The sequence below is a fragment of the Oncorhynchus mykiss genome, chromosome 13 (assembly GCF_057628025.1).
Source record: "Oncorhynchus mykiss isolate SJ-2025 chromosome 13, ASM5762802v1, whole genome shotgun sequence".
NCBI classification, from domain to species: Eukaryota; Metazoa; Chordata; class Actinopteri; order Salmoniformes; family Salmonidae; genus Oncorhynchus; species Oncorhynchus mykiss.
Window position 1 is genome coordinate 29,121,364 of NC_143034.1, and position 13,337 is coordinate 29,134,700.

Here is a 13,337-nt window from a genome sequence, read left to right on the forward strand (position 1 = left end):
ACTTGAGTGCACCTTAGACAAACGTCAAGAGCTTAGTTCTGGCCTAGGCAAGTTGAGTCAATTCAGTCGAGATTGAGGGCTCAATTCAATCTGCATCACAGACGTTCAGCTTTACAGCGTGATTCAAATTTAAAGGAAATGTTGATGCTTTTTAGCCGAGACTGCACTCACGCTAAACGCTGCATATGTTACCTTCACATTTCTATTGCTCAATCTGTAAAGCTTCAGCAACACAGATTGAATAGAGCCCTGCGTCTTTTGCATAAAGCATCATAAACATACTGTCACCGTGTGCTCCTCTCCGGCCTCTAGGTCCCCAGGCTGCTCGACTCCATCACTTCCTTGATTACCTGCCCTTTATATGTCACTCCCTTTGGTTTCTTCCTCAGTCGTCATTTTTTCTGTTTCTTGTCGGTGCGCTGTTTGTGTTTCTGGTGTTCGTTTATTCATTAAATGTATTCACTTCCTGAACTTGCTTCCCGACTCAGCGTACATCGTTACACATACACTCTTAGAAAAAAGGTTTCAAAAATGTTTCTTCGGCTTTCCACTTAGGATAACCCTTTTTGGTTCCAGGTATAACAAAAAAAATGGTTCCAGGTGGAACTCTTTTGGGTTCCATGTAGAACCCACCGTGTAAAGGGTTCTACATGGAACTCAAAAGGCTCCTACCTAGATTTTTTTCTTTCAAGAGTGTAGTCATAGCGGAGTTATACACAGTTACAGGCTGTGTTACTTCTTGTAGAAGTGAAGATATGAGAGTTGTGGTCATTCTTTGAAAACTACAGTGAAATTATTGCTCACCCTACAGCTTCTTTTCAATGTGTGTAAGGTTAGGATATCTCCAGTTTTTAGCTGCACTGAAACACACAGAAACGGCACAGGGTTTCAATGCATTGTGAAATAAATGGACCCTCATTCAGTTTTATGCCAGACAGCTAAGGATATATTTTGGGTTATTATTCCATTCATAGTAGCACCATAGCCACAGCAGCTGCCATATTCTTCAAACAGAGTTGTATTGTAGAGTTCAGATAGGTCAGACACACCTTTTGCGACTGCTATATCACATACTTTTCATCAGCAAATATCACCTTATTGTCTTGTCAATTTAGGATTGAGACTCGATATATACTCATAACAATCTCTACAGTATCTTTATGGCAGGAAAACAAACATTCTACACGGAAAGAAAGTTCCGGTCACCTCTGTAAACGTGAATGATTCATTCAGTGCAAGTGAAAACAGGCACCCAGACAGTGAGCCTAAGTCACTGTGTTGATTTCTACAGGTGGCAAGCTCCGACGTGACACGGTACAATGGGTTGGTTGTTGAAGTGTCTGTGTGAGTCAGTGACCGCATCCTTCTGCTGGTCCAGACGATTCACCGGCCCAGTATCTGCCCGCTATGCCCACTTCTCACCACCTGTGCCAAGGCCTGGCATCTGCCCGCTATGTCCACTTCTCACCACCTGTGCCAAGGCCTGGCATCTGCCCGCTATGTCCACTTCTCACCACCTGTGCCAAGGCCTGGCATCTGCCCGCTATGTCCACTTCTCACCACCTGTGCCAAGGCCAGGTATCTGCCCGCTATGTCCACTTCTCACCACCTGTGCCAAGGCCAGGTATCTGCCCGCTATGTCCACTTCTCACCACCTGTGCCAAGGCCAGGTATCTGCCCGCTATGCCCACTTCTCACCACCTGTGCCAAGGCCAGGTATCTGCCCGCTATGCCCACTTCTCACCACCTGTGCCAAGGCCAGGTACTGGCAGCTGCCGGGTTGAGCAAGAGTGGAAAACTTCCATGAACCAGAGAGACTTCTAGAACCAGGGTTGATTCTATATTTGGTATTTGTTTTTGATCCAATGAATACAGAAGATTTACTGCAATTCAATGAATGAATTCATGCAAAATTACATTGGGAGATGTTTTGAATACGAAATTGCATTGGAGATGTTTCAATTTCCACTATAGATTAAAACTAATCTTACACTTCACAGCCTGCACAGCCTGCACAATGTCTAAAGTCAGCGACATTGTGATGGGTATGCTGCTGTATGGATTGTTGGATTATTCTGTAACAAAGTTTTGCGTGCAATTCTTCTTCGTTTGCATTCAGGGAGTGGTTTCCCCTCAAATTTACTACCATCTCTCACATGTATGAAGAAAAAGTGAATGCATTCCCCTCCCCCTCCAACTCAGGCACAACCCTATTAGAGATTGTATGAGGTATGAGGCCCCATTCCCCTCCTTTCTCTCCCTGTTTCTCAGCAGCTGATACCAGATGTGGGGTGGGAGCGGGCCAGTGTCCAAGACTGATCTCACACACAGTCACAACCCCCTCTGAGGCTCTCTCTCTCCCTCATCATCCTTCATCCCTCATACACTCTACCTCAACCCCGACCAAAAACAACATACTTTATACGCACTGGGAGTCTCAGTTCACTAACACAGAAGACACACACATACACACTACACACTAACACACACACACACACACTAGCAAACTACACACTAACACACACACTAGCACATTACACACAAACACACAGAGACACAGGACACGGTCCATGGGGCTGAAGGGGATGTTTGGAGTAGAAGGAGAACAATGGGCTGTGTACTTGGGCCCCTAAAAGGACCAGGCTGAGAGCATGGAAAACAGTAGAGGTCTGGGTGACCTCATACAGTCATGTTTTCTACCATATCAATTATGTTTCAATCAATAAAGTGCTCAATAGTGATTGACTGCATGCCAACCCTTTCTGGGTAGATTCATTGCGTCTTTATAAAATCCATATATTTGATATACAGTGCGTTCACATTTTATCACTCGTTGACGAATAAGCAATATGGTCACTGATTACCTATGTACCAATAGGTAACTTGGAGTAAGCATTTTAATGGTTTCACCATGTTTAGTTTCTTTAATGAAAGACACCCACAGTTTTAATGATAGATACAGTATGCTTAGCACTTATCCTGTAATAAGACGTTTACTTTAGGTGTGGCAGGTAACACTTTACTTTAGCTTGGAAAAAAAGGGATACTTCAATGTTTCAACAATGTATACCTAACTACAGGCAAATAACAGAGCATGATATAGTTTGATAGACTGGCATAAAGTCCTAGTAATTAAACAGTCTGTGTTTCCTTCTCTGGCTAACTTCACCCCCCCCCCCCCCCCCCCCCCCCCCGCACACACACACACACACACACACACAGGCATTCCATTACAGTTTCATCACAGGGGTGGAAACTGAACCCTGGTCCTTAAATTCAAACAGACTGTGGTGGTGAGTGTTGGAGAGTGTTGTAAAGTCACCCTCTCCTCCCCCTGTCCATTCCCTGTTCTCTCCTCCTCTCCTCTCCCACCTCCACACGGCCCGCCCCAGGGCTCAGACTATATCAGGATCCAGCCTTCCTCTGTCCAACTCCACACTCCTGGAGGCTCCAGCTCTACAACAGTCCTCTCTCCTCTCGTCGCCACTCCACTGACCTACAGCAGCCAGCAAGTCAGCATGTCTTACTACTCATACAAGAGCTCCAGCGGCGGCGGCGGCCCCATGAACTTCTCCGGGGGCTCCAACATCATGTCAAGCCGGGTCGGCTACGTGTCCAGCGCCCCCAAGGCCTTCAGCGTGTACGGAGGTGGTTCCGGCGGTGGCACTCGCATCTCCTCTTCCTCCGTCCGCTCAGTCTCCTCTGGGTACGGCGGCGGGGCCGGCTTCGGTGGCGGCTATGGATCCGGCGGCGGCGGCGGCGGTGGCTTCAACCTGTCCAGCGCCCTGGACGGCGGCGCCATCCACCTGAACGAGAAGGCCACCATGCAGAACCTGAACGACCGCCTGTCCACCTACCTGGATAAGGTGCGCTCCCTGGAGGAGGCCAACTCCAAGTTGGAGATTCAGATCAGAGAGTATTATGAGAAGAAGGGCCCTGCCGCCGAGAGGGACTACAGCAAATACTGGGCCATCATCAACGACCTGAAGGACAAGGTAGTGTGCTGACCTCGTCTGCTATGGGCTGATCAAATCCATCAAATTAGCATTTCTTGCAGTGTTAAGTAGGCAGTGCCGACAGGATACTAGGGAAAGGAACATTGGCTTACAGTACTGTATGTAGGAATGAGGAGCACAACATTTATTTTTTTAAAGATAGCTATTAATTAAACAAATGAAGCAAATGAATTTCATCTCAAGCATGAAGGTGATGAGGTCATTCAGGGAGGTGATGCAGATGGCTTTTTCTAGTGCATTGATGTTTAGGTTTTATGCTTTAACTCCTGGAATGTGTGTTCAACAAGCTTTGGGACAGATGCAACAGCGTATCGAAATACTATCAGCTTCCAAGTTGACTAACTGCGACTCAACCATGGTGAACAATGAAAGTCTTTCATGTTTTCTTTTAGATCAACGGTGCCACATGCAACAACGCCAACATCCTGCTGCAGATTGACAACTCTAAACTGGCTGCTGATGACTTCCAGACCAAGTTAGGGCACTTCCTCAATCAGCTCCATAGTCTCAGTTATTACAACACTAGGTTATAAGAGGCAAACAAGCAAATCATCACTCCAAAGCTACATGTCTAATCTACAAATTTGGATTCAAATGTCTCATGATAACTTCCTCACTTTCTCCCGACCAATCAGGTTCGAGCATGAGCTGATGATGCGCCAGTCGGTGGAGGCTGACATCGCCAACCTGCGTCGCCTGCTGGACCAGACCACTCTGACCAAGGCCGACCTGGAGATGCAGATCGAGGGTCTGCAGGATGAGCTGGCCTACCTCAAGAAGAACCACATAGAGGTGTGGGGGGCAATTCACTTTCTTCACATTGCTCCATTGCAGTGATGAGATGTTATTCAATATAAACACACCCCAGTGACGATAGAGAGGAGAAAGTTAGTGGTGGGGGATTGTTTTTGAAAAGTTGGATAGAAAGTAAGAGGATGAGAGTGACTCCATTTCCCATAATTCCACAGGAGCTGGCAGCCATGCGTGCTCAACTCACTGGCACAGTGAACGTGGAGGTGGACGCAGCGCCCCAGCAGGACATGGCCAGGATGATGGAGGAGATCCGCACCCAGTACGAGGGCATCATCGACAAACACCGCCGCGACCAGGAGGCATGGTTCACAGACAAGGTAACCGTCACCATGGCACACTTCAGCAAAATTCTCCAACTGTCTCCCACACTTAATCTTTTGTAATTACATCTTCAAAACCAAAATATGGAACTGACTGTCATTAACGGTAATCATTTTGAAGATTGTGGTCTAAATTCGTCAGGAGAGTGAGCCACAGCGGGATTAAAATGGCGGCCCTGGTTTGTTTGTGTTTCAGTCAGCCAACCTGTCCAAGGAGGTGGCCACCAGCACAGAGATCATCCAGACCACCAAAACGGAGATCAACGACCTGAGACGCACCATGCAGGGCCTGGAGATCGAGCTGCAGTCACAGCTCAGCATGGTGAGCCAGAATCACTGATGTCTGAAAACGGACCACAGTTTTTGGGGCCATAGCTTTTGCACAACTTTATGCCACTTTTGGCAACAGTTGATTCTATGTCCCCGTTCTCTGTACCAATCCTCTGGAGTCTAGCTTCTCTCTTTCAACAGAGGGAAAGAGCGAGGTGGACGCGGTTGAAAGGGATGGACGAGATAAAAGGGAGGGAAGAAGGGGGAGGACTTGGAGAGAGATGGAGTAGGAGAGGGGAAATGGGAGAGGGCAGTGGAAAAAGGCTATAAGTGGGGGATTAGTGGACACGGGGGGAGGTTAGGGTTATGCAGAGGTTTTTTCGCTTTTTACGGGCATCTGCACCCTATCTGGAAGACAGCTTGAGTGTGAGTGTGTCCAGAGGAATGCAGAGGTGACAGAGCCAGAGCCAAACTCCCATGGAAACTTAGCTGGGGCTTATCAAACTCAGTAAGTCTATCTCATTCCATCCCGCGGCAGTAACAAGGCTACATTCCATGTCGGTCTAAAGCACAGGAGGTTGGTGGCACCTTAACTGGGGAGGATGGGCTCGTGGTAATGGCTGGAGTGGAATCAGGGGAACGGTATCAAACACGTGGTTTCTTTGTGTTTGAAGCCATTCCATTCGCTCCGCTCCAGCCATTATTATGAGCCGTCATCCCCGAAGCAGTCTCCACTAAAGGCCATTTAAAGAAAATAAACATCTGGGAATACATAGAACTCAGTATCTCATTTAAAATAAGCAAGAAGTGACCCCGCTGTGCTTGGTGGTGCCAGGCACGTTTGTGTTCATCAACATAGTCTTGGTATGGTGTAATAGAAGAAGTTCGTTGACATTTGCTTATCTAAGTTGATGAAGTGCAATAACTATGGCTGCTTTGAGGTTTATTTTCATCATTTCTATACATGCATTTCCTGTTACTGACCCTGTATCACCTCTATCGCCACACAGAAAGCAGCTATGGAGAACACACTGAGAGAGACAGATGGCCGCTACAGCGCCATGCTCTCGGGCTACCAGAACCAGATCGACATGCTGGAACAGGAGCTAAACAGGGTGCGCCAGAGCATCGAGACGCAGGGCCACGATTACAAGATGCTGCTGGACATCAAGTCCCGTCTGGAGCAGGAGATCGCCACCTACAGGGGCCTCCTGGAAGGGGAGGAGTCCAGGTAAACCTTGCAAATCTATTGGAAATGCCCATAAATGTCCATACATTTAACACGGCCCAAATAATCATATTAGTCATTGTTATTATTATTAGTCTTTCAGACAGATACAACATAGCTATACTCTCTAACACATTCTTTTTCCATTTCTTTTCACCAACTGTCTTTTCAGAACTGTTGGCTCAGGTAAATAACATGTATTTTATATCATGTCTTTATAATGATAATATATGATGGTTGTGATAGTAGGTTATCAGCATGTTGTAACTCATTTTCTTTCTGCAGGGGGATCGAAAACCACAGTCACAACCACAACAGTGCGCTCTTCCACCTAGATGTCCATCTCTACTGGCAGCGCATAATATTATCAGAAACACACCCACACCCCAAACACCACACATCGTTACGACTAAAGAGGAGCGCTGTCGAATACAATACCTGAGGAGTACTGTTAACACTGCAATGCCTCTAATCCTGATAGGTCAATAATATACCTGTTTTTACGATATCCGCCAATCATAGGAAGCCTTACTGGAGTTCCAGGAAGTGGAATTAGGATGAGAAAGTAGGAATAATGAACAACATTTGAGTGTTTGTGACCAGAGTGTTTGTGACCATCCTGTTTCTGAAAATAAATGTTCTGGTGAATATGAATCGCTATTTTCTGTGGCTGAAATTATTTCAATAAGGTAGACAGCTTTTGGAAAAGTTGACTATCATGACATTATAAGCCTGTATTGTGTGCCCCCCCCCCACCCCCCATCTGTTGCCTGTAGTTATTCAAAAGCATGACAACCACATAATACTCTCGGGACTCTGTGTTAGATATAACAGTGGGGTTGTCAGGAGGTTGTCAGGATGTTGTGGACAATGGCTGAAAACTCAACTGTGGAAAAACATAACGTGAGAGACATTGAAGGTTACTGAAAGGTCTTGTACTCAAACACCACGGAATGAAAGGAGCAGGGAGCAGGATCCGTGACCACGGAACGGCGAATATGACCCTGGGTGCGGTAAAATGACTCCTCAAAAGCGAGTCGGGATGACTAATCTATGCCCTCACACATACTTTAGCATTTTGACACAGTGTCACAACATGCAGAGTTTCTTCCTCACCAAGTGGCAGTGTTGCCTAGAGACAAGTGGAAAAACATTGACTGAGGAGGTAAATACTGACCGGCTGAACAAAGAAAGTCTGTTGACAGGGATGGTATCTGTTTTGCACTTTGCACTCCGTGGAACTCTGAGTAGAGTGGAATTAGTCAGAGGTGTCGGGTACAGGAGTGAGGGGGGTGGAGGACACAAGGGGTGTGTACTTGTCTGTGTCCGTTTGACGTGGGAACACACTTTTCTATGTTTATGTTTTACAGATAGGTAGGTGTATCTGTCTATGCTGTGCATAAATGAGAATTGCAGAAGTTCTCTAGTGGAACACTGAGATGACTAATGCTGATATTGGAGCAGAATCAAAAGGATATTTAGAAACTGCAGTTCCTACAAATGAACCAAGGGGATCATGTTTGCAATTCGCAATCACTCACAGACACACGCATACACACATCCTTGCACAAAACACACCACATATGCACGCACGCACACACACACACACACACACACACACACACACACACACACACACACACACACACACACACACACACACACACACACACACACACACACACACACACACACACACACACACACACACACACACAAACACACAATACATGAATAAAGAAATACATAGTCAGGCCCGTTTCTAAATAATGTCCTTTCAAATGGCTGTTCTTGTTATTGCTATTGTTGTTGTATTGGTGAGTCTGCCTTGATCTTCTCCCCCGACACACACACACACACACACACACACACACTGTTCTTGCTTGTAGAATGGGGTGAGTTCATAGAAGTGCTGGATAACCACCTAGCTTACATTGTGGTCAAAAGAAATGTTTAACTGCTGTCATCATATGTCATCTTCTCCTGTTGTATACACGGATTGTTAAAACACTGCAATTGCTGCCTTGATTACAGAACCCAAGGCTTGAGTTGGTGGGGGAGTGACATCAGCTTTAGGTGACATTGTTTATAGCTGTGAAACATTTAGTTTGTTTTGATCACCTGGCATATTGCCTGGAACTGATGTGGTTGGTATTTTCTACTGACATTTGAAATGTTTATCAGTTCTGGACCATTTCCTTGTCAATCAACACAACACAATACATCTTATTCAGGGCTTGGACTGTAATAACATCTCATTTAATTGAATTAGAAGGAATAATTACCAGCTCTCTTACATCACATGGGCACTGTGCACAGACGTCAGTTCAAAGTCCAGTTTTGATTTACATTTGGTTGTCAACTAACATGAATTCAACTTGAAATCAACCAAAAATGTCACCCTGTCATTGAATTTAGGTAAACAAAATTAGTAAATTCCCTTACGTTGAGGAACTTTTGTGAATCCAATCAGTTTTCCATCCGTTCAACGTCATCACAGTTCATTTGTTGGTTGAAATGACGTGGAGACAACGTTGATTCAACCAGTTTTTGCCCAGTGCAATCTACTTTGATCGTACATATTAGAGTAATCATGAAACACCCTTGTTTGAAATAGAAGAAACGGTGTGTTCTTGTTACAGTACAGTAGTGAGACAAAGCTCAGCTTAGTATCAAAAGTGAGTGGAACACATTCTCCTCCTCATCCCAAGAAGTCTGTAGAAATGTATCTGGCTTGGGACTTCAATAACTATCTGTGAAAGTCCAAAAACAACGACTGGAATGCAGGTCTCAGTGGGACTGGGGCACCTCCAAGGACAATGTGAGATAGCCAAGCACTAACTGGATGTGAACTTTCAACCCACAGCGCGGCTCTGACTTGGGTCTGCACACAGTGCCATGGGATCCCAACACTAAATCTGTCAATGCTAGCATTCCTATTGTGTCGTTAAAATAGACAGCCACTGACATCACACCACGTCTCTCTCCTCGCTTATCATGCATGGCGTGATTCATCATACGACCGTAAAAAAAAATGTGCCCCAATAACTGCCATGACAAGGGAGCAGTTTGTTTCACAACTATTATGAAGGGGTGTTGTTGCGGTGGACAACGTTGACAACACATCAGGAATGGAGGCTGTTAAGGGGCCAGCCAGTTGACTTAGGCAACAGTCAGACTGGTTCTCAGTGTCAACCACACCCTGTTCTTATCAGCTATATGCTACAGACAGTAGCTACTACACTGCTGTGAGATATGTGTGGGGTCAAGAGAGACATAACAATCACAGCTCACCGTCATTTAGCGAGCCGCCGTGATTACACACAGCTGCTGTGCAAATAGTGGAAGGAAGACACATGTTGACATCCTTGATAAAAAATAAGATAACGTATCTCTTTTGGTGGCGAGATGATCAGAAAGCAAAGCCATCCAGGATATTTATTCATCATTCTGTTTTTGCATTAACATGTAATGTTAACATGTAACTTGGTCAAGGGAGCTGCTCATTGGGTACTGCACTGTGAATGCCCTCTGCTCCATGCTCTCCAATGCTAATGTGTGTGTGTGTGTGTGTGTGTGTGTGTGTGTGTGTGTGTGTGTGTGTGTGTGTGTGTGTGTGTGTGTGTGTGTATGTGTGTGTGTGTGTGTGTGTGTGTGTGTGTGTGTGTGTGTGTGTACCGGAGGGCATGGGGAAAAAAGCAGAAGACAAATGTCCATCTCATCTGGACTAATACAGTAAATCGTAAACAGGTGTGACATACAGATAAGCATGTAACAAAATGGAAGATGGTATGTATACAGTTGTCTTGATTTGTTCTTCCTTAATATGTCTGTTATAGTTAGTGGAAAGTCATTTGCCTTCACAGGCCCATAAACAGGCATTCCCCTCAGGGAACCGCCCTGTGTACACAATGCAACATACTTGTCACAAAATAAACATTGTTATTTGGTCGGTTCAACCAAATGTGGTACAAATAATCGTAGGCCTATAGAGCTAGTTTACCTAACAGTGATGTAACGACAGTACTGAATAACACTGCTACTGTAACTGGCAGAAAGGAGTGTGAGCTGGGAGGCACATTTTCCAACCAAGTTGGCACTGCATGTGAAAGTATGACTCAATTTTTCCAAACTTTGGAATTATTTTGTAAAAGTCCAGTGCACTTACCGACCAGTGGGACTTTGACAAACTAGCTACTTTTCTATAGTGTGCTTTCATTCTGGCATGTTTACAATATCATAAATCACTGGTGTTGGCCTTAGTGACTAACACATTCACTGATTCAGAAAAGGATTTTAGTGTACCATGGTGGTACCACACTGACATCCAGTGTTGGATTCTCTCCATTACAATGGGTGTGAGCCATAGAGAGTGAAAGAGAGGACACACGCTATATCTTTGTGGCAAATGTGCTGTCTATCCATCTCTATGCCTCACACTTATTGTATTGAGTTCAAGCTGGTTTACCAAAGAGGATGGTGTCCTCTAGTGGAACAATAGTGTCATTGCGCTTCTATAGGCTGCATTATGATTCTATGATTCTTTGATCCTATCCTATAATCCTAGGTCTAGTCAAAACATTTACATTATAATAAATGCTGTCCTACTTGAAACGACCATACGCCAATATATATGCACCTCCGTACTTCGATCCAGGGATGGAAGGTATCGCTGCACTCCTAATTATCCCACAACAATTTACGGCAAATCCAGAGGACATAAATACCGCTACGTTTTGATTAAAACTGCCTTTTGGTTCTCATGCTTGGTAGCTCATGGGTCATTCTTGAATTGGGGTGGCATTTGGGCATGTCATTTTAGGCAAAGTTCCCATTCCACCATGCGGAATTCTCTGAAAATATACCGTATCTCACCCTTTCTCCCTCACTGTCTTTTTACAAACATCTAAACACAACTCAAATGTGAATGAATACGATTGTAGACTGAATGAATGACTGAATTCTGTAGATTGTGAACCGAAAGGCTGCTGTCTAACTTCACGGCATACTGGGAGGTCCAGAGTGAAAGCACTGGTGGGAGTCTGACCACTACCAGCTAATAGGGTATCAAAAAGGTGGGAGGTTTCCTTAGCTCACCAGCCTATCAAGCATGTAGAAGAACAGCAAGAACAACTTATAACCAATACTGACCGTCAGGTGGGACTTCCATCGGTGCCATCCGACCATACATGTCTGTCATGAACAGCTGTGGTCCGGGTTTGCCACTGGCTGGGGGCCTCGGTTACGTTCCCACTCGGGTTCATCTGGGGGTTAGGGTCACCGCACAGACCTGCTGTAAGTAGGGGGGAAAACTTAGACACCAGACAGAGCCATGATTGGCTGAAGCAGTATGAGAAGTTAAGTCTCATGTAGGCACCTGCTGTAATATTGATACCCTTGGGAAGACTACCAGAGTCCCCCAGATAGCCTGTGTCCCCCATTGGTGGAGGGGGGTACATCCCAATTGGTGAGGGAGGTGGTAGAGGCTTGCTCTGTAAAAAATATCTATCAATACAATTTAAAAACGAGTAGTAAAAGCAATTTAATAACACACAGTTCATTCAATTGCTTTGCTCTGATTTAAAAGGTCAGTTGAAAGTTCATACCTCCTCCTGTACCCTCGTATCCACCCACCTGTTGAGCATAGGATCCCAGACAATCTGACAGAGAAATGGATAGGAATGAGAATCAATCTTTAGCCATCTACCATTCTCTGTCTTTAACTGTCACTCAATAAACATTTTCCATCTACAAACTCAGTGTGAAAAATATGCACAGATGCTGTGTATTAGTTCACTAATGTTTCTGGACAGGATGTGAAGAGCAGGTTTCTTACAGATTTTGGGGAATCCTCCAGCAGGTGTGCCTCCTTCTTACGGCAAAAGCCAAGCCAGCCCTCTCCACAGGTCTTGGCCTTCACAATGAGAGGCTCAGCAGCAGGTCCACGGGGCGTTGAGCAGGGCAGTTGGGGACCGCAGGACATTTAGTCATGGGGCTGTTCTTCCATTCCTGGCCCAGGACATCCACGTATCTGCTCTGTGGGTCTGTGACAAGTGGGACAGATGGACAAAACCTCAACCCTCTGTAGGCAGTACAAGGCACCAGCATGATTAAAGGCAGGTTGGCATTTATTGGGATGACTCATGTACTGAAGGCAGCTCTTCAGGGTGGTCACTAGCTGGCACAACCACTAAGTCATAAAATCATATTAAACATACCCCTAACCTTACCCCTAACCTTAACCACACTGTTAACCTTATGCCTAACCCTAACCTTAAATTAAGACATTTTTGATTCTATGAATTTTTTTACGATATAGACCATTTTGACTTTGCGGCTGGCCAATCTAGCAGAAACCACTCAGCGCTGCCTCCAGGACAAGATTCATCCCAATAAACGTTGACACTATTCCTGTTAGTTACTCGCACACTTACCCAAAGTCATACATACCAGGCCTCCAGGTTCACTGCTGTTAATTAAAGACTGTCTTTACTCACCTCTTCCATGTGCGCAGGTTGTTGGAACAGGTTGAGGACCACAGGGATCCCCTGGCCATCCGGGCCTCATGGAGAGTGGTGGTGGAGGAGGATAGGTCTGTAATCAACATCAAATCAAACAACCAAAATATGACACTGCTTATCATTAACATCACCAATGATATGACTCCTCACTGTTTCAATAAGAGTGAGG

General features: G+C 45.3%; 1 protein-coding gene across 1 annotated transcript; it reads left to right on the forward strand.

The window, feature by feature from the left end:
- The first annotated feature begins 3,435 nt into the window (after window positions 1–3,435).
- Window positions 3,436–7,301, forward strand: LOC110485899 (keratin, type I cytoskeletal 19). Its single transcript, XM_021557114.3, has 8 exons — window positions 3,436–3,995; window positions 4,409–4,491; window positions 4,652–4,808; window positions 4,985–5,146; window positions 5,346–5,471; window positions 6,430–6,650; window positions 6,820–6,833; window positions 6,933–7,301. The coding sequence occupies exons 1-8, from the start codon at window positions 3,519–3,521 to the stop codon at window positions 6,980–6,982; spliced, it is 1,290 nt and encodes a 429-aa protein (XP_021412789.3). The 5' UTR covers window positions 3,436–3,518; the 3' UTR covers window positions 6,983–7,301.
- The last annotated feature ends 6,036 nt before the right edge of the window (window positions 7,302–13,337 follow it).